The sequence below is a fragment of the Engystomops pustulosus genome, chromosome 6 (genome assembly GCF_040894005.1).
Source record: "Engystomops pustulosus chromosome 6, aEngPut4.maternal, whole genome shotgun sequence".
Lineage (NCBI taxonomy): Eukaryota > Metazoa > Chordata > Amphibia > Anura > Leptodactylidae > Engystomops > Engystomops pustulosus.
The window spans coordinates 98211613-98236243 of NC_092416.1; the positions used below are offsets into that span (position 1 = coordinate 98211613).

Genomic DNA, 24631 nt, shown 5'->3' on the forward strand with positions numbered 1-24631 from the left:
ATAAAATTTGTAAATCCAACCCATAAGAATAACAGGCTAATTGCACCTTCCGGTTCACTTTCAGATAAAGCAGTCTGTGGTTACTTGGAGGTCTATTATGGTGCCGACATCTTTTTGAAGCCACCGGCAGCTTTGCCGGCAGCGATCAGCAAGAAAACACGCGGGTGTTACTGGTAAACCTTTGCTGCAATATGCAGCAAAGACTTACTGGCTATGGAGAGCACCGGGAATACACGGCGGGCGGCCGTGAACCTGTTAAAACTGATGGGAACCCTGAGCATTTCAACTTTTATACATACACATTTTACTATATTCAAACTTTCAAACACAAACAGCTACATCCCATTCCTGATATACAATTGTATGACCTGAAGCATGTGATTAGTTGCTATGGTCAAAGCTGATCATTTTACATAAATAGCAGTTTCATGCGGGCATAGCCATATTACTGCCAATTAGCACCCACAAAACATCATCAGGGATTGTTGACTTGTTGCCATGACAGCTGGAAGAAAATGTTTACATGTTTTTTCTATAATTTCATTATATTTGAAATTTTTTTCCAGCTTATCAATACAAGATGTGGAATATTAAATACTGTCACAAGGAAGGAAAATTTGTTATTCAGAAAACAATCCCTCATATAGCTTTGTAGATGTAAAGATAAAAAGTTATTGATATTTAAAGACGGGGAGTGAAAAATGAAAACAACCTGGCCCTTAACCGGTTAAACAAAAGTTCCATTAAGTTTTGTTTGATGTGACTAAAACTTACCATTCGTAGACACTGAAGTACAGACCCAGCTTTCTGAGCTGTTGTTGAAAATGCAGTCATGCCATAGGTTCAGAGTCTCATCTTGTGAAAGCACCCACCAAGACTAGATTTACAATAAAGACATGAAAGTTAGGTTACACATTCATTTGACACAGTAAATGAGGATTCAGGCAGATTAGTTTTGCAATTGGGAAAATTCAAACTCTTTAAGGCTGGGTTCACACCATGTTATTTGCCATGCGTTGTAAAGGCACGTCAGAAGGATTTCAGTGTGTACTTAAAACGTATGGGACAGACTTATCCCACTGTATGCCTATACAGTGGGATACATTGCCTAGGACCCCACTCCCCCCTAAATGTGAGCTTGGCAGGGCTGTGAGGAGAGAGGCAATACGCTGCAACCTCTGGTGAGTGTAAATTTACGTATGTAAACTGATTTTACTTACCATCAGTGTCCCTAGGGAAGATTAGACAGAAAAGTCTTCCACTTCTCACATAGGCATCTATCGCTACTTAGACGTCTGTTACTAATCACATAAGCTGTAACATTGTTATATTCAGTGCGTATTATGTGATCAGAAACAATCGTCCATGTGAGTAGCTAAAGACGCCGATGTGAGAAGTGAAAGACTTTTCTGTCCAATCTTCCCCTGGGACGCCGATGGTAAGTAAAATCAGTTTACATACATATATACACACTCACCAGAGGTATACCCAAGAGATTCGATTATACCACCCAGATAAACAACCACATGACCAAAAATAATGGTGTCTGAAGCACGTTTTAATGATTTGTTAACATAAATTTATATATTTGTAGATCTGGACATTTTGGACTTTCTGTTGGATTCCTTTGGATTTTTTTACTAAACTTTTATAAAGCTATTTTATTTAAGTTATGCTACACCTGCAAAGGTTTGATACGAGGAATATATCTTAAAGTGCAACGGCCCAGTACATTGTTAGTTATTGTGATATATAGTTTTATGTTTTGTGTTACTTTTTTAATATGAAATAATAACAATTATTCTGTAATCCAACCAAGCGTGTAGCTTTATTGTTGTTGTTTATAGATTGTGTATTTTGCATGTCCATTTTGCTAACCATTGAGACCTGATAGTATCCTTTTATATCCAGGATAGCAATGTTGCACATATGTTACTACCCTTGATCCTTTGATGATGCCCCATTAGTTGTAATTTTACAATATTATTTTTATACATGGCAGGATGCTCAAACAATGTTCATTTTGTTAGAATAGCTGATACTCATCATAGTCTGAGAATAAGGCCCCTTCTTCACTCACAACGAGTGCTTCCCGGATCTCCCAGCCCGAAAGCTGCAAACCGGAACTGAACTGACATGCTGTTCCGGTTTGCAGCGCTCTGGCCGGGCAGCACGCGTTGCGAGTGTGATGCGAGTTCACCGCATCACACTTGCGAGTGTAGAAGGGGCCTAAGACCTAGTACAATTTTGTTCAAACTTAATAATATAAGGCCTCCCCTGAAAATAAGAAATAATGGCAGTGATTGCTATAGTTCCCCCACGCCATACATTAGTATTAGTAGATCTTTAATATGCTGCAAGAGGTTGTGACAAGGATGAAGATTTTATCGGATAAAATCACTGCAAATGTGTTACAAGCAACTACCCTGACAAGAAGGGTTCATTTAAAGGAAACCTACCACCACAGATTTACCTATTACCTATTTACCACAGATTTACCTACTCCCACGCCCCAAAAGCCTCCTTGATCCTCCTACCCAGATATCTTAAGCACACAACCCCAGCCAGCGTTCTGTGCATGCGCAATAGCTCAGGCTTCAGACCAGAGACGACGCAGCCAGCGGCCTGCGTTCTGCTCATGCACAGAACACCGGCTTCTCAGGCAAGGGCTGAAGATATCTGGGTAGAAGGACTCCACGCCCCAGTAGCCCCGTTAGTAAACTAGCAAGTTACCACAATTCTTTGGTAATTTATCAATCTCACTTTTTCCTTGTGTTAAATGGGGGATTTTTAAAAGATTTTTGAGACATAACTTACAAATGTCGCAAATATGTCGCCCAAATGTCGCAAGTCACTTCTTTCTGTTTTCTACGTTTTTCATAAGTATGGTTTAGTCTGGAGTTTTTTGCGCCAAAAAATGTCACAAATTTGATAAATTTGAAATGATAAATATAATTTGCGACATTTACCACATCTGGAATAGAACATAAATTAATCTTACTGCCAAAAAACAAATGTCCGGCGGACATTTCAAAATGTTCCCTAAAAGGCGCAAAAATTGCAATGCACCAAAAAATGTCTCAAAAAAGAAAGAAAAATAAAGATAAATGACCCCCATTGTCTTATTTTCATGGGAAACATTGTATTTGGAGATGACCAAATATCGCTTCGCTTTTGCATTTTATAGAGTGTAAACTTTTGTTGACTTTGTCGATTGTGCTAAATATAAACTTATAAGCTTATCACCTCTACTTAAAGTGCACCTGTTACCAGGAATGTGATTTTTAGCTGTTGACTAGTGATGAGCAAGTATACTCGTCCGAGCTTGATGCTCGGTCGAGTATTAGCATACTCGGACCGGCTCGTTGCTCGGACGAGTATTTGCCCTGCTCGATAACGAGCATTTAATTTAAAAAAAAAAAGTGAAGAACAGTAAAAAGATACAATTAAAACATTTAATTTAATTGTTTAATTGAAGAAAACAGTGAAAGAACACAGTGCAGAACAGATTGCAGATGTTCGGGAACATCTGCAATCTGTTCCGGAGACACACGTGCAGAACGGTGTTCTCCGCAATAGTATTTGAAGAACAATATGTGTGAAGAACACATTGAAGATGTTTGGCAACATCTGCAAGTTGTTCTCTACACATATTGTTCTTCAAATACTATATCGGAGAACACCGTTCTGCACGCGTGTCTCCGGAGCAGATCGCAGATGTCCCGGAGACACGCGTGCAGAACGGTGTTCTCCGCAATAGTATTTGAAGAACAATATGTGTGAAGAACAACTTGCAGATGTTTCCAAACATCTGCAAGTTGTTCTTCACACATATTGTTCTTCAAATACTATTGCGGAGAACACCGTTCTGCACGCGTGTCTCCGGAACAGATCGCAGATGTTCCCGAACATCTGCAATCTGTTCTGCACTGTGTTCTTTCACTGTGCTTGTTCAGTTTATAATTTTACTGAAAAATGCTCGGGTCTCCCATTGATTTCAATGGGGCTCGTTACTCGAAACGAGCACTCGAGCATCGGGAAATGTTCGGCTCGAGTAACGAGCACCCGAGCAATTTAGTGCTCGCTCATCTCTACTGTTGACTTCTTCCAATATCTTATGCTACGAGTATGCTGATTTTAAAAATGCCTTTGCCAGCATTATGAATCATTACAGTAGTTTCTAACATATTTAACATTACCTGGCTCCCTGCAAGCCGGGTGTGGTGAGTCCCAGGGGGCTGCTGCAGCCTGTGTCTCCTCATGCAACTCTTTGAGGTTGGAGAAGGTCCCCCCCCGGGACTCACCACACACTGCTGGCGGGGAGCGAGGTACTGTGAATGACAAGGTAGCATGAAACGGTTATAAAACACTGGCACTTTAAATTAAAATGATGGTACCTATGTCTATAAACTGCTGAAACATTGACAGGTGTCTACTTTCACAAAATGAGTATATTTTTATAAATTGGTTATATGAGGTTTGGTCTTGTTTATGTTCTATGCTTTTATGAACATAAATGTCAAAAATGCAACAGTTTATAAATGTCAAAAATGCAACAGTTGTTCTGCCTACTGAAAGTGCAACATGTAGGGAAACCTCTGGCAACGAAAGAGTTAAATGTGTTGCACCACATTTTTATGGATTTTATACCAATTTTCTAATAGAGAAAACAAGGCTTTGCAGCATAAGGCTAAAGCAAAAGCCTTGAAAATTCAAAAAATAAAACTATACAGTCCTAACCTCCTAAGGACAGCACATGATACATGTATGTCCTTAAGAGATTACAGTTAAATTAAGTGGGCACTCTAAAAAGGTTTCTAAAAAGATTCACCATTACTGCCTTATGGGGTCTACAAATACAGTAAAAAAAAAAAAAACATTCAAATCACCCCTTGTTTCTAATATAAAAATAAAAAAAATAAATCATAAACATGTTAGGTATCACAGCGTCACAAATGTCCAGCTGTAAAAGCAGAACCTTCAGGAAAACAACGTAAATGCGTGTTTTTTCATCAATTTAATTTTGAATATTTACCGCTTGGAATACAGCATGGAATATTAAATACTGATAGTAGAAAGTACAATTTGTTCTGCAGAAAACAAGTTGTCATACAGCTCTGACACAGAAAAATAAGAGGTTATGGATTTTTAAAGATTGGAAGTTAAAATGGAAACACCAAGAAGAGAAAATAGCCTGGTCCTTAAAGAGTTAAAATCCAAAAGATTAATCAGTCAGAGACTCTTTGTTAGGTCTAATGCAGTTTAAGACTTTCCACCTAACTTTGTATTTTAATACATGTGCCTTACTGTCTAAAAAACCACCATGAGAGCTTGTTTCCATCTGAGAAATCTATGCCCATTCTAATCCTTTTAGGCTTCCCTTTTCTACAAATGGTATTATCTACTTCATGGAAAAAGAAACAACTTGCACTATTTTCCTAGCAGAATCCTTGCCGATGACCCTCTGAGTATAGTTAGTATAGTTGGTTAAGGGCATGTTGGTCAAAATCTGTAATGAAAAGCCTGATCTTGCCAGCAATTTTTTCTTGAATTAGTTTTCCAGTCTGATAGAGAAACCTATAGAAGAAAAACATAGCTAACTATGCTGTATTGTGACAGTAATTTAAAACTTTAAACATTCTGAATACTCTAAACTGTGCATTGAAAGCAACATCTGACTGCTAAAAATTCTGTTAAAACACAGCAACCAAATTAAACTTTAACCCCTTCACGCTCTGAGACGGATATATCTAACACAGAGCTATGAGGGGTATACAAAGAGGGCTGCAATATGCAGCAAAGATCCATCGCCAGTGCTTGCACTGGCGGCATTTAAAGGACGGCACTGCATGGGCGCCGAAATCTTTGTTGAGATCGTCATAGAACGTCATTAAGGGGGGTGGCGATCGGTTGCCATGACAGCCTCGGGTCTTTATCAGATCTGAGGCTGCATGGTTTCAGGAGATTTGTTGCAATGAGCCAGTTGCTCATTGTAATGAAGCCTATGTAAAAACACAATATACTGCAATACAGAAGTATTTCAGTATATGGTAGGAACGATTGGACCATCTAGGGTTAAAGTACCCTAGAGGGTCTAAGAAATAGTGAAATTTTTTTTTTTAAAGTTTCATAAATTATAAAATTAATAAAATCTTAAAAATGCTTATCATCTCCCTTTCCCTAGAACTGATATAAAATGTAATAAACAGTAAAATTCACAGGCATAATAGGTATATCTGTGTCTCAAAATGCCCGATCTATCAAAATATAAAAAAGGTTATTGCCGGCGTTGAACCATATAACGGAAAATAGCACCCGAATGTCTGAAACGTGACTTTTACACCATTTTATATCACATAAAAAATATAATAAAAGTGATCAAAATGTTGCACAGTCATCAAAATGGCAGTAGGCTCATTTAGAAAAAAATAACACCTCACACAGCTCCACCAAAGTATTAAAAAGTGAATAGTGTCAGAAGATGGTGAATTTGAAAATGTATTAAAACGCAATAAAAACTTTATAAATTTGGTATCACCGTGATTGTACGAAACCAAAGAATAAAGTAGAGGTGTTATTTGTTGCGCACAGTGAAAGTCGTAAAAACTGAGCCTATAAGAATGTGACGTGAATGCGTTTTTTCTCCAATTTTTCCACATTTGAAATTTTTTTCCAGCTTCCTAATACACAACATAGAATAATAAATAATGCCACGGATAAGTAAAATTTGTTAAGCAAAAAGAAAGCCCTCACACAGCTCTTTACATGGAAAAATAAAAAAGTTATAGATTTTTGAAGGCAGGGAGCGAGAAATGAGTGAAAGCAACCCCTGTGTCCTTAAATTGTAAAAATGGTGCAACATCCCCCACCGGGGTCTAGCCTTTTCTGGTGGCCTGGAGGCAGCCAGGGCCCAGAATACTGGAGTGGTTGGCGGTTGCGGCCTTGGCACGCTGATGTCACAGTGCTTGGTATGGGGACCGGAGGGCTGTCCTACAGCCTGGAAGGTGTCCAGCAGGTGGTGTGTGCAAGAAAATATGGAGGGAGAGGCTAAGGTACTGGTTCATCCTGGCGCAACCCCTTAGTGTCCGTAATATATGTCCCTGGGTAATGAATGGGAAGCCCGTCGTGGTGATATAGCCGTATCCAGGGAACAGACGGAGGCGACGTTGTGCAAAATAACTTGCTGTTCTTTATTGTAACAACTGTAGGCAATGGGCCAAAATTATCTTGAAACAGATGCCGGATTACTGGAAAGATTCCGGATTACTGGAGTGGTCATGGAGAGTGTCCTCAGGGATAGGTTCACCAGCCTGGAAGTAGATGAAGGCTGAGATGAAGCTGTGTCCAGATGTGTCCTGGGATTAGCTGTGTGTCTGTGCTAGTGGTGCACAGACACTGTCTCTGGTCACTCAGTGTGTTCTGGAAGGTGTATTACGTGTGCTCTCGTGGGAGAGCTTGGGCCTAGGAAATGCTCCTTTGTCAGGGGCCTAAGAGACCTTGCCCCTTTCTGTCCAGGGGTTTTGTAAACTCCTGGTCAGGTGGTGGCTCACTCTCCAATCACACTCCAGTGTACATAAAGAAATACAATTGGATAATAGTTCACATAACTTTAACCGTTGCTGTACAGGCAGGGTCCACCGCTGCTAACACCTGATGTCCAGGTCTGAAACCTTACTGGAAGGTTCGCAACTCCCTCTGTCAACTCCTAACCTGGAGAGGACACTGTTTGCAACTATTCCCTTGCCACTGTATTGGCAGGGGTGTTGCAATGGCTTTACATAACTTCTACACCACCATTAACCCCTTATTGCTCTGCGTCCAATATATCGGAGGCTGGGTGCAGTGACTTAGCGCTCAGCATCCCATATATCGGACGCACAGCTGATACCGGTTCAAGATCTGAGCCAAACCGGCATCGGGATACACGGGGTGCCGGCTGTAACTAATAGCCGTCACCCCGGTGTAACACTCACGGTCGAAGTGGGCCCCGATCGCGGTTGTTTAACCTGTTAAATACGACCACGGCATTTAACTTGCCTTTGGGGGGGTCTTTATAACATATAAAGAGACATATAACCCCCCAAAAAATCCAAATCATAACACAAACCCCACATACTGTATATAGTATCACTGCATCTGTAGCAACCCGTAGAAGTAAAGTAAATCATTATTGAACCTGCATGATGAACGCTGTAAAAAAAAAACTGTTAAAAGCCTGCCAAAAATTATGCAATAAAAAATGCAACAAAAAGTGATCAAAAAACATATGTACTCCAGAATGATACTGGTACAACATGTTCCAAAAAAAACAAGCCATCAACCAGCTCCAGAGCCAAAAAATGTTATGCCACTTGGAAAACGGCAATGCAAAAATGATAGATTTTTCCCACATTAGGGTTTTATTTGACAAATTTAGTAAAACGTAAGAAAAAATATTCATGTATGGTATCCCTGTAATCGTATTGAACCATTGAATAAAGATAACATGATTATTAGGCTATATGGTGAACACAAAAAAAAAAAGTTACAAATCCAGTACAGAATTGATGCTTCTCCTGCTCTCAAAAAAAGTTCCTAAATTTTAAACAATAGGGAATAACAACCCCAAAATGGTAACACTGGAAAAAGCATCTCATCCCACAAAAAAAATGACATCACATGGCCCCAATAACGAAAAAGCGAAAATGTTATAGCCTACAAAAGGGACCAATGGGAAAACTAAAATACTGGCAGCTGCAGGGCGCTCATCCCCTTCTGCACCTCTCTGTGCACCCATAAAACAAGTAACAGAAACATGTGGGGGGTCTCTGTACTCCAGAGGAATTGCAGCACAAATTGTGGAATGGGTTTTCTCGTTTTATTTTTTGGATATGTGTAAATTTTAGCGCTATATGAACGTATAACCGACAAAATTTGACCATTCTAAATTTCACCTCCATTTTGATTTGATTACTATGAAGATCTCAAGGGGTTAACAATCTTCCTAAAAGCTCTTTCTGATAGCTTGAGGGGTGCTATATAGGGGGTTTTGATGTTAAATATGTAAAATTTCATTCAAAAACGGTATTTATCCCCAAAATATTCAATTCTGAAAAAATGGAAAACAGATATTCGATTTGTAAGACGCACGACATCAAAATAAATGATCCAGACATTTCAAAAATTATGAAAATGTAAAGTAGACATATGGTAAATGTTATTCAGCAACTTATTTAGGTGATAAATCTATCTGCCTAAAAATGCAATGATTTTGAATTTCGTAATTTTTTCTTTTTTTGTAAATAAACGCAAAACTTATCAGCAAACATTTACCACTAAAATGTACAACATGTGGGGAAAAAACATTCTCAGAATCGCTTTGATAAGTAACAGTGTTCAAATGTTATAACCATATAAAGCATCAAAAACAAAAAAATTGGACCTGCTGTCCAATACAGGTCTATGTAAAGGTAGCCCCCATCTTACTACTCTCAATCCTGCCATGCCCTTTTAGTCCTACTAACTTATTTTTAATATAGTGGAGTGACAGTCACAATAAAGACACATACATGGGCCCCTTCCAACAAGTTTATTAAAATACTTACCTTAGGTCCTAGGAGTATGCCGCGATAATTATGCCGTATTTATAGCTGCCGACGGTGAAGCGGCAGGGGCACTTTTAAGTGCACCTACCGCCCACAGTGGCCGGCATTATCACCTATAAATACTCAGACATCTATATCAGTCTGAGCCGGTCTGGCTGTGCAGTTCCCCCAGACGGAGAGACGACTACGCAGCTATGATGCATGGATGGCCCGGGACCTCCATCGGGATCCGTGACTCGATGTCCATATTTACACTAAGTGGCTGGGCATGCGCAGACATCGAGACCTCTGTACGCGCACTAAGTCTCCTGACATGCGCAGATTAGACGATCGGGCTCCGCTCCTCCCGCTGACAGGAGGGAACAGCTGACTAGACCTGCACAATCACCATGGGCCTCCTTGGGCCAATCAGAGGGCTTGAATCCGGAGGCTGGTCATTAGTCCACACTGCGGGTAGGTTATTGACCTGAATGTGGGAGGGTTTTTTTCCTTTATATACTCGGCGTTACTGAGCCGACACGCACTATAAGCCCGACCCCTGATGAAGCCGGTCATCCGGCGAGACATGTCGGGGGGCTAATTTCTGTCCATTTTAATTAGCAGGAGCGCCTAGGCTATCTCTAGTTTATTTAAGCTTACTCTTTAGACCATGTGGGGCAGCTTAGCTGTTCTAGGGTCTAGTTAGTGCCTTAGATTCTTTATCTACATAGGGTCAAATAGTGAGATTGGCGCAGGGTACATTACAAATCCTGTGAGCATATAGGTACCTAAGCTGAGTGTTATAGCTTGGTTTGGTATGTAATGTGATCATGCTTGATCGCATACTACTGAACCTAATGCATCGGGTTTAAATGATAATAACCCTTTACATTATAGATACGCGTGGTATGGTTCACTCAGCTTACTAAGCTTAACCCTCTAGCACTCTGATTTAGGGCATACACTCACAGTAGTGCACCAAGGAGGTACCCTCGCTAGCCCTACTCCCGTCCCAATAAATTATTGGTCTTTGTCTATACCACTACTTTTCTCCTACAGCTTGATCTCAGGTCCATATTGTCATTTTGTTAGCTTTAGGCACCTGTGCTTTTAACACTTTTTTTCCTCAAGTTGAGCAATTAGTAGTGTTTCTACTGCCACTTCTTATATTCAGATATTATTAAAAGTGACGTTTTACTCTTATTTCCTGTCCGGATATGGGTACTCTTTGTACTGCCTTAGGTGGCGGTTTGTGTTAAATATTAACCATATAAAGCGACGCAAGTCAGAATCTAAAAAATGGGGCTGAGCCTTAAGCTATAAAATGGCTGCGTCCTTATGCGGTTAAAGGAGTTATCTGAGAGTATCAATAAATTAGGGATGGGTTTGAACGGGCTTCAAAAAAAAACAACAAACGTGTATTCACCTCTTCCCTCCCTGTTGATGTCCCGCGCCCAGGCCGGGCGTCAGCACCCGGCATACCTGGGCAAGTGCCGGGGCCCACATGTGCTGGCAGGGCCCACTGGAGGGGGGGGAGGTGTTCCCCGATGATATAATAATGATGCAGAGAGCAGTCACTCTCTGCATCATCAGTGTTGCCTGTGCTGTGTTTTCCCGGGTTCCTGTAGGCGCTGTGAAAACCTCCCAGTCACCAGCGCTGTTCGGGGGTTGGCCGGTCTATAAGCAAGTGCACGGAGGACGACAGGCTGGATGCTGACAGAGGCAGCATGTGCTGAACTTGTCACCTCTGTCTGCAGTGATGTATGGTGACCCCATGACCCTGTGTGAGGAGGCTCTGGAGTACAGCATGGTAGGAGTCAGGCCGCTGTCTGGTCAGTTAACCCTTTGCTGTCTTGCCCCTGACAGTCAGGTTCTTATGCCACTGCCTACCTCTTACTTTTGTAGTCCTTCCATGCAGAGTAGTCTAAAAGGGCTTGTATCATTACACCTGCTGATGTCTGACATTCATTTTCTCCCTCCTACAGTGTAAATTATTGTCCACTTTCTGCCCCCTGCTATTTTACCCCTGTTCCACCCGTTCTACCTCTTTTCCAATGTCTCCCTTCCTGTTGACCCCCTCCTTCCTTTAAAACAATAACCCTGAAGGTGTGTTCACACATGGGCCACATATATTAAAGTGTTTGCGCCACTTTTCTGTCTGAATGTCTAAAATGCTTGCACTTGTGTCTGCAGTCGGACCCACCACATTTATTACTGCAACTCGACAGGATTGTGTTGCACACTCTGGGGCAGATTTACTTACCCGGTCCATTCGCGATCCAGTGGTGCGTTCTCTGCGCTGGATTCGGGTCTGGCCGGGATTCACTAAGGTAGTTCCTCTGCCGTCCACCACGTGGCGCTGCTGCGCTGAAAAGCATCGGAACGCACTGGAGTTCACCGAGCCGGGCTAAGTGAAGGTAAGTGCAAGCTCTGCGACAGATTTTTTGTTTTAAATGCGGCGGTTTTTCCGAATCCGTCGGGTTTTTGTTCGGCCATGCCCCCCGATTTCCATCGCATGCATGCCAGCGCCGATGCGCCACAATCCGATCGCGTGCGCCAAAATCCTGGGGCAATTCAGGGGAAATCGGCGCAAATCGGAAATATTCGGGTAACACGTCGGGAAAATGCGAATCGGGCCCTTAGTAAATGACCCCCTCTATGTTAACAGTGCACCAAAAAAAGGTTGGTGACACTTCCCAAAAAGTGCATGAGGTACCAGATTAATGAAGACCGTGCGGCAGTATTCTGTAATGTGCCGCATCCTGCACACTTCACAGGCATATTGCACTTAGTGCACTACTTTTGATAAATGTGGCCCACAGTGTTTTCTGCACACATTTGTACGTATGCATAACACTGCATGTGTTTTCATGTGTTTGGCTGCTTAGAAAGAGTTTTCTTTCATTGCTAGAGGTGTAAGCAGGTGTGAAAATGTAAACACATTAGCTTACGCTTCCATCAATGAAGAAAATGGCTGTTGCCTCCTGTGGGGCAACAGGAGGGGGCAAAAGTGGGCCGTGGGTCACTTTCTCTGACTCGAATTTGGGAGGCATAGTAAAGGGGCCCACTGAGGCACTGGCGTCCAGGGGCCTACTAGAACCTGGAGCCGGCCCCTGGACGTGCCACGTTCCGTCTGATACTTACCCCTGTTTGTTTACAGGGGCACGGAATCTGCGCTGGGAGAGCTTCCGGCCAGCAGAGGTGGCTGACCTCTCCCTATCCCTCAGCATTGTAGGCGCCGAGATATGGTGACGTATGGGTGTGGCCGGCCTGGAAACTCCCAGAGAGCAGACGGATCAGATGGACCGCAGCACAGGAAAACAGCAACATCTCAGGAGGTACACGGAGTACACATTTATTTTTTAATAAAGCCTGCCCCAGCTCTTCCCTAATTTATTGATACTCTCAGATAACCTTTTTAATATGTCATTTACATTCCATATTTTTATAGTAAAATGTATCCTATTTTTCCAATCACGCAGTCCAACTTTGCTTTCTTTTGACCATCTGGTAACCATATTCTTTAAAAGAAGTCCTGCACTATGCAGCTGATATGCAAAATCCTTGGGCTGATCCATAGTTTGATCACAAATTATATGACCAGTTAGCAAACATAATCATAATGGCTGAAGAATGTGAAAAATGTGTAAAATATGTATTCTAAACTATTTAAGTGCAAATAAAGAATATTTTCTCTGCATGTTTGTGAAGGTTTGCCAAATAAGCAATTAGTTGTATACCTGAATGTTTGCTACTGTACTTTTTTCAGGGTACACTTCAATTGTATGATTGTGCATACTGCGGATGCCTGACATAAATGTTCCAAAAATGCACTCCAGTAAATCGATGGTATGAAAAGGTCATAAATAACTCTACTTAATACCAAATATAACTGTACTATATATGGAATGCAGGACAGCTAAGACTAAGAATTCTCATGGATCTCTATAGAGCCATCAAATGCAAAGGGTCATGTGCCTTATGTGACTTATGGCATTGTTGACATTATTACTCAATTTTCACACATTTGAGACAGTGAGACCCAACATTTTAAAATAAGGGTTTTACTGTAGCTAGGAAGTTTCCATATGAGAAAATAACATGTATATGAAAAATTTTCAACAATAAAGAACTATTATATACTAAACCTGTCATAAGATACACATTGTACTATGGTAAATGTAGGATATAATTTGATTGAACAAGTGAAAGACTAACGTTTCATACAAATGTAGCACTCGTCAATATGACTGGCTTGAACCGCTAACCAGACATGATAACACAGTCTGTACTAAATACAGGTAATCATCCCTTTTGTATGATACAGATCAGGTGTCCACATTGCAATTTAACCCAATGATCACTTAAAACATAACTTTTATTATTTATTTTAAAAAAGGTAAATCAATTAGTGCTCAGTATCAAAAAGACATTTTACATTTTCAGCTCTGGATCCAACATTACAGTCTTGATAGGCAGACTTATATTGATAATTATTATAGATAATCAGTCTCTAAAATACAGTTCTCGGTCTGTGTCCTTCTAGCCTCCCCCCCCCCCCCCTTACTAGTTCTTTGATAAACTCTCTCTCCATTGCTAACTACAATTTCTGACTATATAAACTAATAGCCAATTTTGTTCTGGTTATTCTAGCTCTCTACTTTATGGATTATCACATTGGGGCACATTTACTAAGGGTGCTGCGGCCGCCATTCCGTCATTGTATCACAAGAGCAGCACTTACATGCACTGGGAAAAAGAAGGTGAACTCCGGTGTACCTCGGCGCAGCAGCGACACCTGCTGGATATCGGGCGCACGACCTTAGTGAATCCTTGCAGACCCGAATCCTCGCCAGACAATGCGCCATTGTATTGAATTCATTGTATTGAATTTAAACCTAATTTTAATACAGTTCAGTATAATCATCCATAAAGAAGAGAGCTAGAATAACCAGAACCTTATTTACTAATTTATTCTAAAAAGTTTGAAAAAGCAACCACATCCCTAGAAATATATGCAAAGTTTTACAGGATGGGATAAGGAAAACCATGCCTCTTTTAGCTACCTTGTAAGGCAGCTCCCTTGACATCAAGCATGACCTACAAGAGGCCTTATGAAATGTCCCTTCCCATTATGGAAAACTTTGCATATTTTCCCAGAATTCCCCTCGTGGAGCATCCATGCCTATAAGACACCACACGCCTACATGGTGGCCTTAATTGGTAGTCTCCGTAAGGAGAACTCTTACTTCCCAACTCACATCCTTAGCACAACCTACACACCTTCAGCCAATTTCTGAAAGAAAAAATAAGTTATTTAGTTCACAGGATTCCTATGAAGAATGGCACAGCAGATTGTTCCCCCTCCCCTCTCACTGCATGTTTAAGTATAGTACATCAATTTTCTTCCCATATGAGGCTTCTCTCTGTGGTTTCCCTTTGTTCAATACATAAGCTGTTCAGGCAAATCTCATCTACAGATCCAGCACACAATTTCAGCTGTGTGTTTAGCCTCTTTGCATATTGAAAACACACAACATAGGAAACAGGTCATGTTAGATGCTCTCTTTCTGCCTTTCCGTCTGTATGATGTATTTCATATTGCCATAAGGCACAGGGTGGGCTTTACCTACAACCATCCTGCCCAGCATGTCTTTAGTTATGTGATATTATAGAAGGATTGGATGACTGATCCATCTGCCCGCCCCCTCCCTGCCCAGCATTTCTACATCATATGGAATGTACGCATCTGATCAGAGAAAGGTTATGTACGTGAGAACAAAAGAAGTGGCAAAATTATGGCCAAGTGAGGCGACATGAACAGCCAGACAAGCAGGAATCCATATAGAATTTCATGTTATGCACTTAATAAAAATTACATTTTATGCCAGAAAATGCCATTAGAACAAATCAAAATCAAGCATGGATAATCCAAGGTAACTCATAAATCCAGGCACAGTGACTGTGGTATTCTTTTTATATTTGTTATCAATGACTTTTTTGCTAATTATGCTAATGAACCATAAAGGCTCAGGGCGGGGGGGGGGGGGGGGTGTTACGCTGCAGCTTCACAGGCTGTTACAGTCTGCAAGTTTACTTTCCACACCAACTGTGTGATGAAACTTCCTCTTCTCATTACAGCAGGCAGTGGGGGGGATTAAGTAGTGTAACAGCCTGTGAAGCTGCAGCATGGGTTTCTAGTAGCAACCCTCCTAGTCCTCCTGGCTGTAGGAATATTTAACAAGTTGATTTTAGCAGGCAGTAGGCCATGGATAACAGATATAAGACAATCACCACAACCACCATGCTTAGATCTTTGAGTAAGTGCCCCTTGTTTATCATTCTTCATTTTGATGGTAGGTTCCCCGCTGATGGTAGTATGTTTAGTTCTGTTTGCGTTTATTGATATTGTTTTCTTACACTGTCAAGAGTAGCAACGAAGAGGATGATCAAGATGGTGATGTGAAGGGCAGTTACACCAAAGAGTAGAAGACTCATTTTCCAATATTCTCTGGCACCCTATGAAAAAAGAAAAAAGTATTACATGATCTTGTATATAAACAAGGAATATGTTCATCATCATTGTATGACAGGTATGCACCTTTATTTTAGCAGGGTGCTTTTGTGACCACCATTTGGTTGAGATATGTTTGAAAGCCACAGTTGTGTTTGCCATGATTTTCAGTTGAAATCAATGCCTTTCATGGCACAATAAAAGTGGTAGTGAAAATTTAACCTTCCTTAACCCCCTCAGGCCTACAGGACACAGCCATCTTTTTCTTTTTTTACAAAGCCATAACTTTTTAATATTTTTCATGTATGAAAAAATTAGCTTTTCTTGGCTGGGGACTAGTTTTTTTGCAAAAAAAGTTGCAATTTTGTGGTGTTCATTTGGGGTTCCTACAATTTATTGATTGAATTTTATTAACCTTTTATATAAAATTCTATACACCACAATACCATAAGATTGCAGCGTGTACTGGATGTCAGCATACAGCTGTCGCTCAGTGTATTAGGTTCTGCCACTGACCACAAGGCCTCTGGCTGCCAGGGCACAGTGCTGCTGATGCATGGGGGAGCATCTTAAACGCTGCCGTTACTACTGATCTAAACGTCTAAGGGGTTAAACAGACTTGATCAATGAGTACACAGACCATGGCCACCAGGAGCCCGTCCGTCAGAACGTGCCAGGTACCTGCTGCAATCACACAGGCTCTGCTTCTGACCCCATGCAATCTCTAGGATGCTGTAGTAAATCATGGTGCTTTAAAAAGGAGCTGTCACCCCCAAAAAGACCCCCATCCAAACCTGGCACCCATAATCCTCTCCCCAGCCCCTTTCTGTCAAATTTATTTTAATGTATGTTGTACTAAATGTTCCTTAAAGTTGTACTAAATGTTCCACTGGCAGTCGGCTATATTCATGAGGGGGCCGGCACTCCTCTGTATGCTCTGGCCGACACTCCCCCACCACGCTTCTCTGTTTCATTTCTCGGTTGTGCCTCTCACCTGGATGTACAATACTGTCCTGGTGTTTGTATGGTTTAAAGGACATCTACCACCACATTTGGGGTTGGTAGACTGTCCCCAAACATATGTTCGTTACCTTAAGGGTGATAGGGACCTCCTGCTCCCGGTCGTCTTTTATCCCGAAATATGCAGTTATAAACTTTATGCAAATGAGCCGGAGGTGCTCGCCGTTCGGCTAGCCGAGCGCTTCCTTGCTCCGTCGGAACATAATTTATGCACACCCCTCATATTATTATAGGAAAAGTATTAATCTATTTCTGGTCCTTGAGAGTCTCCTAGTAGCATTTCCCACTATACAGAGAAAAAATGCGGACATAGCGTAGACAGTTCCAAAAGTTCAGTAGTTTATTATCGAATCTACTCACCCAAAATCAGATAAAATTGTGCAATGTAAAATCCACAAGGACGCCAAGTCACTACCCGACCCAGGGTTTCGCACCTTAGCTTCTTGCGGTTCACATGCCGGGTGCGGTCGAGCCAGGTTGAGCCCTCTCTATAGCCGGTAAGTCTTTGCTGCATATTGCATAGTGCCAGCACCGATCGCGGGTGTTTTCCCGCTGATTGCCACCTGCGAAGTTGCCGGCAGCTTCAAAAATATGGCGGCGCATGGGCGTCATCGGGGAGCCGCGATCCGTCGCCATGGCAGCCTCGGGTCTTCCGAAGACCCAAGGCATCTTCGGGTTAACCCATTCATTACAATGTGCTATCAGCACATTGTAATGAATGAGGAGTAAAATCCCCATATACTACAGTATGGCAGTATATGTTAGGATTGGACTACGGGCACCCCGGATTACGCTGGAAACATTTGCATTATCCACTGGAGGTAATGAGCATCTAATCTGGTGGTAGATGTTTTTTAATATGGCACTAGAATCATGTTTTTAGATACTATGCAGTCTAACATCTGTAGTAAAACTTTATCTGGTTTGCTTTTTACTCTGGAGGTGATTTTTTTTGTAAGTAAATATGTGAGATTTAACAAAAATACTTCATACCCTTCTTGAGGGTGTTATTAATTAAATAGGGTAAAACCTTAAAACTGTTACCAAAAATGTAATTTCTAGCTGGTGACAAATTCCAATTGCCTATTGCTGAAAAAAGCCTTTGGCGGCATTATAAATTAATTCATTTTTATAAAACTTTATTTCATATTAGCAGCCTATGTGTGTGTGTCTCAGTCGCCTCATGCATTCTTGCTCTACTCTACTCTACACCATCCCCCTCCCCCCCTACCTGCTTAATGCAGTGAGCTGCAAGACTGTGGAGGAGAGGATACTGAAGCACAGACACATAAGCTGCTATAGATGCCCCTCCCTCGCCCCTTTTCCCCAGGGGCTCACCAGACTGGGAGCCTGGTAATGTGAAATAAAGTTTTAAAAGTAAATTCACAATACTGACAAAGGTGTTTTTAAAATCAGCATAGCATAGCAACAGATTTGCTTTGGAAATTACTCTTCTGTCACACTTTTACTTAAAGCGACCTGTCACCAGTAATGTGATTTTTAGCTGGCCATTGTCTTTGTCAGAATTCTGCATTATGTCAGTAATTTATAATAGTTTGATTTACATTACCTATATCCCCTGCAAGCAGCATGTAGTGAGTCCCAGAGGAAATGGGCAGCTGCAGTCTGTATGGGCCTGTATGTCCTCATACATCCTTCATCTCTACCTTACCTCCCCTCTACCCCTCCCTGCCTGCTTTGTACACATAACAGGAAGTAGGGAGAGGTGAGGGAGCTGCATGAGTTTGGAGGAGAGGCGAGTAACGCAGGCACACACAGGCTGCAGCTCCCTCACACCTCCCCATTTCCTGTCATGTCCATTGAGCAGGCGGGGGGGGGGGGGAGGGGTGGGCAGGAAGAATGTATGAGGATATACAGCCACACACAGACTGCAGCTGCCCCCCCCCCTCTCCCCAGTAATGTGATTTTAACTTATATAAACTACTAAAATGATTCAGAATACTGACAAAGGCATTTTCAAAATCAGCAAAGCATAGGCTACTGGAACCCAGTCACCAGCTAAAAATGAAATTCCTGGTGAGAGGTTCCCTTTAAACCATTCTGTTCTCTTCAGCTAATCCCACTTTTTAGCAGGTTCATATCTCAGGGAACACTGCAAAAAACTAGACCATGGCGAACGTTGAAGAGAGGTTGTCTTAGGTGTAAAAAAGGTTGCAAAACTGCACATGCGCTATGGAAATTAGATACTTGTTCCCCATTATGTAAGCTCCAGCACTCACTTTGCACATGTGACTGTTTGTTGGCAGGAGCTCCATTGAATCATAAGCTGCTGGACTGGATCAAACAAATTGGAATTTGACATAAATTGCATATTTAAAATATTTTTTATTTTAATCTTAATGAGCAGAATGAATGAACTTTGACATAACTCACCATCCTACAAAGAAATTAATTTTATTGTAATGGTCACAGCTTGTAGTCAGGGTTTGGCAAAATTATAAACATATATTCATAGCAGGAAATATACAAAGCTGGTACTTGTGAATTGTGATCATTAGTTCGTTAAGAAATGGGCATTTGATCTTACTAGTAATGAGTGGAGATGAACAGCAAAGTCCGGCTCCATCCCAAATTTTATGGGTTTGGTACCCCCAAACCCGAAAAAAAAACCAAGCTGAAAAAGCCTCAAACTGCTTGATTGACTTCTGAAGGAGTCAATCAAGCAGCTTGCAACCCCTTAGCAAACACATGTATGTCATCTGTAGACATGCCTGTTATTGGCTCGGCTGGACTGATGACTCTACAGTATAAGAACAGGGTCACATGCCCAGATGCCATTATTCAAAGAAAACAGACCAACGGAGATGTTACTACTTATTACAGGGTCAGTCAGCTAGCCAAGAACTTCTAAAAAAAATTAGCAATTTCCCTTTTCAGGTCACTAAGGCTTATAGAGGAGGCTGCCGTTATTAGGTACAGATGGAAATTCGAAATAACTGCCATAGGGAACTCCAAAGATTTGTGTGAGGCTGCTGTAGTGCAGGGATATTCTTAATGCTTATAGAGGATTATACAGCAATATAGACAGGAATATTTACATTTACTGCATCATCCAGCAGTAAAGTCCTGTCGTTTTCAGCTCCAGAAAAATGAATCCCATGCAACATGCTTTAGCTGGATAAGTTCTGCATTTCCGTATCATGACTGAATCATGACTGAAACTTCATATTTTTCAATTGGGCATTCCCAGAATGTCAACTTCAAATTTTTCAGTTATGCATTCCCAGAACTTCAACGTAAAATTTTCAAATTTGCATTCCTGGTACATCAATTATCTTTCAAATTCGCATTCCCTAAAACATCAATTTCAAATACCGTATATTCCGGCGTATAAGACGGCTTTTGAAGACAGAAAAATTTTCTGTCTTCTCTGGGGTCGTCTTATACGCCGGTAATCCCGACCGCCCGCCGTGTATTCACGGCGGCGGTCGGGTCGGCTGCATGGAGAGGGCTCACGGGCTGAGCCCTCTCCATAGCCGGTAAGTCTTTGCTGCATACCCGATCGCGGGTGTTTTCACAGCGTGGGCAGCCGCCATCTTACCTGGGATCGGCGCTCCCCGTGACGTCATCGGGGGCGGCGATCCGTCTCCATGGTAGCCTCGTATAAATAAACAGTAAAAATCATAAACACATCAGGTATCGACGCGTCCGAAAATGCCCGATCTATCAAAATATGATAACAGTTTTTCAATGCGTTTAACCCCGTAACGGAAAATAACGCCCAAAGTCGAAAATGGCACTTTTTTGCCATTTTGAAAAATATAAAAAAATCTATAAAAAGGGATCAAAAGGTCATACAGTCCTAAAAATGATATCATTGAAAATTTTATCAAATTTTGCAAAAAATGACACCACCCAGAGCTCCGTACACCAAAGTATAAAAAAGTTATTAGCGCCAGAAGTTGGCAAAATCAAAAAAATAATTTTTGTACAGGAGGTTTTCATTTTTGTAAATGTATGAAAACATTATAAAACCTGCACAAATTTGGTATCCCTGTAATCGTACCGACCCAAAGAATAAAGTAGACATGTCATTTGATGTCATTTGGGGCGCTCAGTGAAAGACGTAATATCCAAGCCCACAAGAAAATGGCGCAAATACGTTTTTTCACCATTTTCATTGTACTTCTGAGTACATGGCATGGAATATTTAATAAAATAAAAATTTAAGGTACAGTATGGTAACATTTACAGTAAAATGGACGATGGTAATGTTGTTGTTGTATGCCTTATGTTTATGAGCGACAGTTTTCCTGCTATATACCTGCACGTCATAAGAATTTAAATTAAAAAAAGGACCATGTTAAATTCAAATCTGTTTTTTTTTTAATTTTTACCGGTGTTTTGTATGCGTTGGAAAAGGTGTAGTCTTATACGGCGAATATATCTTAAACTCTATATTTTAAACAGGAAAGTAGGGGGGTCGTATTATACACCAGGTCGTCTTATACGCCGGAATATACGGTATTTCAAATCCGCATTCCTGGAATGTCAATTTCAAATCTTTGAATTTGTATTCCTTGAACCTCAATTTCAAATATTTCAAATCTGCAGTTCCAAGATGTTAATTTCAAATCCTTCAAATCTGCATTGCAGGAATTTCAATTCCAAATCTTTTGAATCCATATTCGCAGAATGTCAATTTGAAATATTTCAAATCCAGATTCCCAGAAAGGCTGTTTCAAATCTTTAAAATCCACATTACCAGTATTTTAAGCGCAGTAAGAGGAAGGGTGTTTGTTTTTTTCATTGATACTTAAATCCTCTATGTAAACAAATGGGCCTGAACGTCTAGAGCTCCTTTAACCTGTTAGCGCTCTGCATCCATATATAAGACGCAGAGGGCTGGGCTTTAACGCTCAGCATCCGATATATCGAACGCAGAGCTGATGCTGGCCAGCTTGTTATTGGACCAGGGCTGGCATCCTAAAACATGGAGTGTCTGCTGTAACTAACAGCTGACACCCCAGTGTAACATCCACGGTCAGAGTGAGCTGCGATAAACACATTAAAAGCTACAGTCAGCTTAACATTTAACATGCCTTCTGTGGGTCTCTCCCCCATGATGCCCCCCCTTGTGACATTTTCAGGGGCCCTGATTGTTTCCATGACAGCCCTGAGTTTCGATCAGGACTCTAGGGCTGTCTGTAGGCAGTGCATCTGTGACGGGATCTTAAAGAAACAGTGCCAGCTAATACCCTGCAATACATCTGCAATATCATGAACAAGCAATCAGGTGATTGTTCTTGTCCCATGGTGAGTTAATAAAAAAAAGTGAAAAAACCGTTAGTCAATAAAAAATTCATAAAAATGCCCAAGATCCACATTAACACATAAAATGACATATAATGAGAAAAAGTTTAAAATCATAACACATTCCCCACACATATAGTATCACTGCGTCCTTAATGACCCGTAGAATAGAAGTAAATCATTATTGAACCCACACACTAAAGTTGTAATAAAAAAACCTTAAACACTCACCAAAAATTATGGTTTGTATGTATTTCATCTCACAAAAAATGCAATAAAAAGTGACCAAAAAAACTATAGATTTTCCTCATATTACATTTTATTGTTTGAGAAATTTAGTAAAATGTAAGAAAGAATATCTACGTATGGTATCCACTTCATCACACTGAGCCATAGAATAAAAATAAGATGTTTATTAGTCTATATGGTGAACACCCAAAAAAAAAAAAATAAAGTAAAAATTCAGTTACATTATTGATGATTTCCTACTCCCCCAACCCCAAAAAAGTTAATATGTTTTCAACAATAAGGCACACCAACCCCAAAATGGTAATACTGGAAATGCATCTCACCCCGCAGAAAAATTGCTCACACATGGGAAAACCTAAACGGAAAACCTAAAATTTTATTGTCTACAAAAAAAGGCGACAATGAGGAAACTAAAATCCACTAAGTTCAATAGGACAAAACTGCCATTTGCACGACCATCCGTCTATTCTGTGGCTCGCTGTGCACCTAAACAACAAGTAACATCCACATGTGGAGTGTCTCCGTACTCAGAAGAAATTGTATTACAAATTTTAAGATAGGTTTACTATTTTATCTTTTGGAAAAGTGTAAATTTTAGGGCTAAATGAATGTATTACCAACAAAATTAGACCATTTCAAATTTCATCTCCATTTTGTTTTCATTACTATGCAGCGCTCAAAGGGTTAAAAATTTTCCTGAAAGCAGTTTTTTGTGTTTATTTAGTGTTTATAAATACATTTTAACCATTTTTTTAAAAGAACAAAACAGTAACAAAAACCTTGTCAAAAATACGGTATCATATGCAACACCCCTGCCGATGCAAGGCAGAGGGGTTGTTGCGAATACGCCCCACCATATAGCTTACAGCCTGTGAAGGGTCTGATCAGCCCCACAGCATGTCACTACATAACACAGGGGAACACTGCAGCGGTAGATCCTGCCTGGTTAAGGCAGGAGTTAAGTGAAGAATGTGATGAAATATGTGTCAGCCAATCACATGTGTTCTGATATTGTATTTGTAAGCTGGGATGCGATTGGAGGAGGAACCACCACCTGACCAGTGGGAGTAATAAAACTGGTCAGGAAAGTTCTAGAGTCAGTGTGTGAAGAAGAGAAGTCCAGTCTAGTTAGACAGGAAGACAGACCAGTGCAGCCAGAGCTCAGCTCCCTGCCTGAGCAGCTTAGAGGAGCTAGCTAGTGAGAGAAAGGGGTATCGTCCTACCTTTAAGGGTGATATCTGAAGCAACCCAGGACAAGCTGAAACATCCTACGAGAACACAGCTATCTCCCAGCCTGCCATTGCATCCAGGCTGAAGACCCATTCCTGTGGTTCCATCTCCAACTGCAGCCCCAGCATTCTACCATTTGTCAAGGCACATTGCTACTGTTCTGGTCGGTTACAATAAAGAACTGTAAGTTATTTTTGTTCAACTTTTGTTTGCCTCTGTCTGGTCCCTGCTACTACGGCTGTCACCATCACGGGCACCCTATTCACCACACAGAGACTCATACTCACTAAAGCAGTGGTTCTCAACCTGTGGGTCGGGACCCCAGCGGGGGTCGAACGACCAAAACCGGGGGTCGTCTAAAGCCATCGGAGCAGAAATTTTACTGTGTTTTTACTGCGAGTTGCATGGTTTGGGGTCACCACAGCATGAGGAACTGTATTGCGGGGTCACAGCATTAGAAAGGTTGAGAACCACTGCACTAAAGGGTTCCCCCAAGGAGAACTGCTATAACCTCTCCCTCATCATTTCTTGCCAACACCACCCTGCTGGAGCGTGCCTAGGCCGCAACCCCTAGCCACTCAGGTATTCCGGGCTCGGGCTGTCTCCAGGCCCCAAGAAAAGGCTAGGCCCTGGTGGGGGATGTTGCACATACATACATTGCGGCATCTGTACTTAACAGGAGTGGCGTACCTAAAATTTATATTTATCACATTATAACAATAATTCAACATGTATGTAGCTGCAGAATTAAACACAGCATTGAATGGTGTAATACCACTAA

General features: G+C 41.2%; 1 protein-coding gene across 3 annotated transcripts in view; it reads right to left on the minus strand.

The window, feature by feature from the left end:
- EMP3 (epithelial membrane protein 3 (MAM blood group)) overlaps window positions 1-24631 on the minus strand; it is a 51021-nt gene that overhangs the window by 11432 nt on the left and 14958 nt on the right. For all 3 annotated transcript variants that reach the window (XM_072110460.1, XM_072110459.1, XM_072110461.1), the window contains 2 exons: window positions 15984-16082; window positions 775-877 (listed from right to left, as the gene is read on the minus strand). In XM_072110460.1, the coding sequence (XP_071966561.1) occupies window positions 775-877; window positions 15984-16061 (181 nt within the window). In that variant the 5' untranslated portion in view covers window positions 16062-16082. The remainder of the gene's footprint in view (window positions 1-774; window positions 878-15983; window positions 16083-24631) is intronic.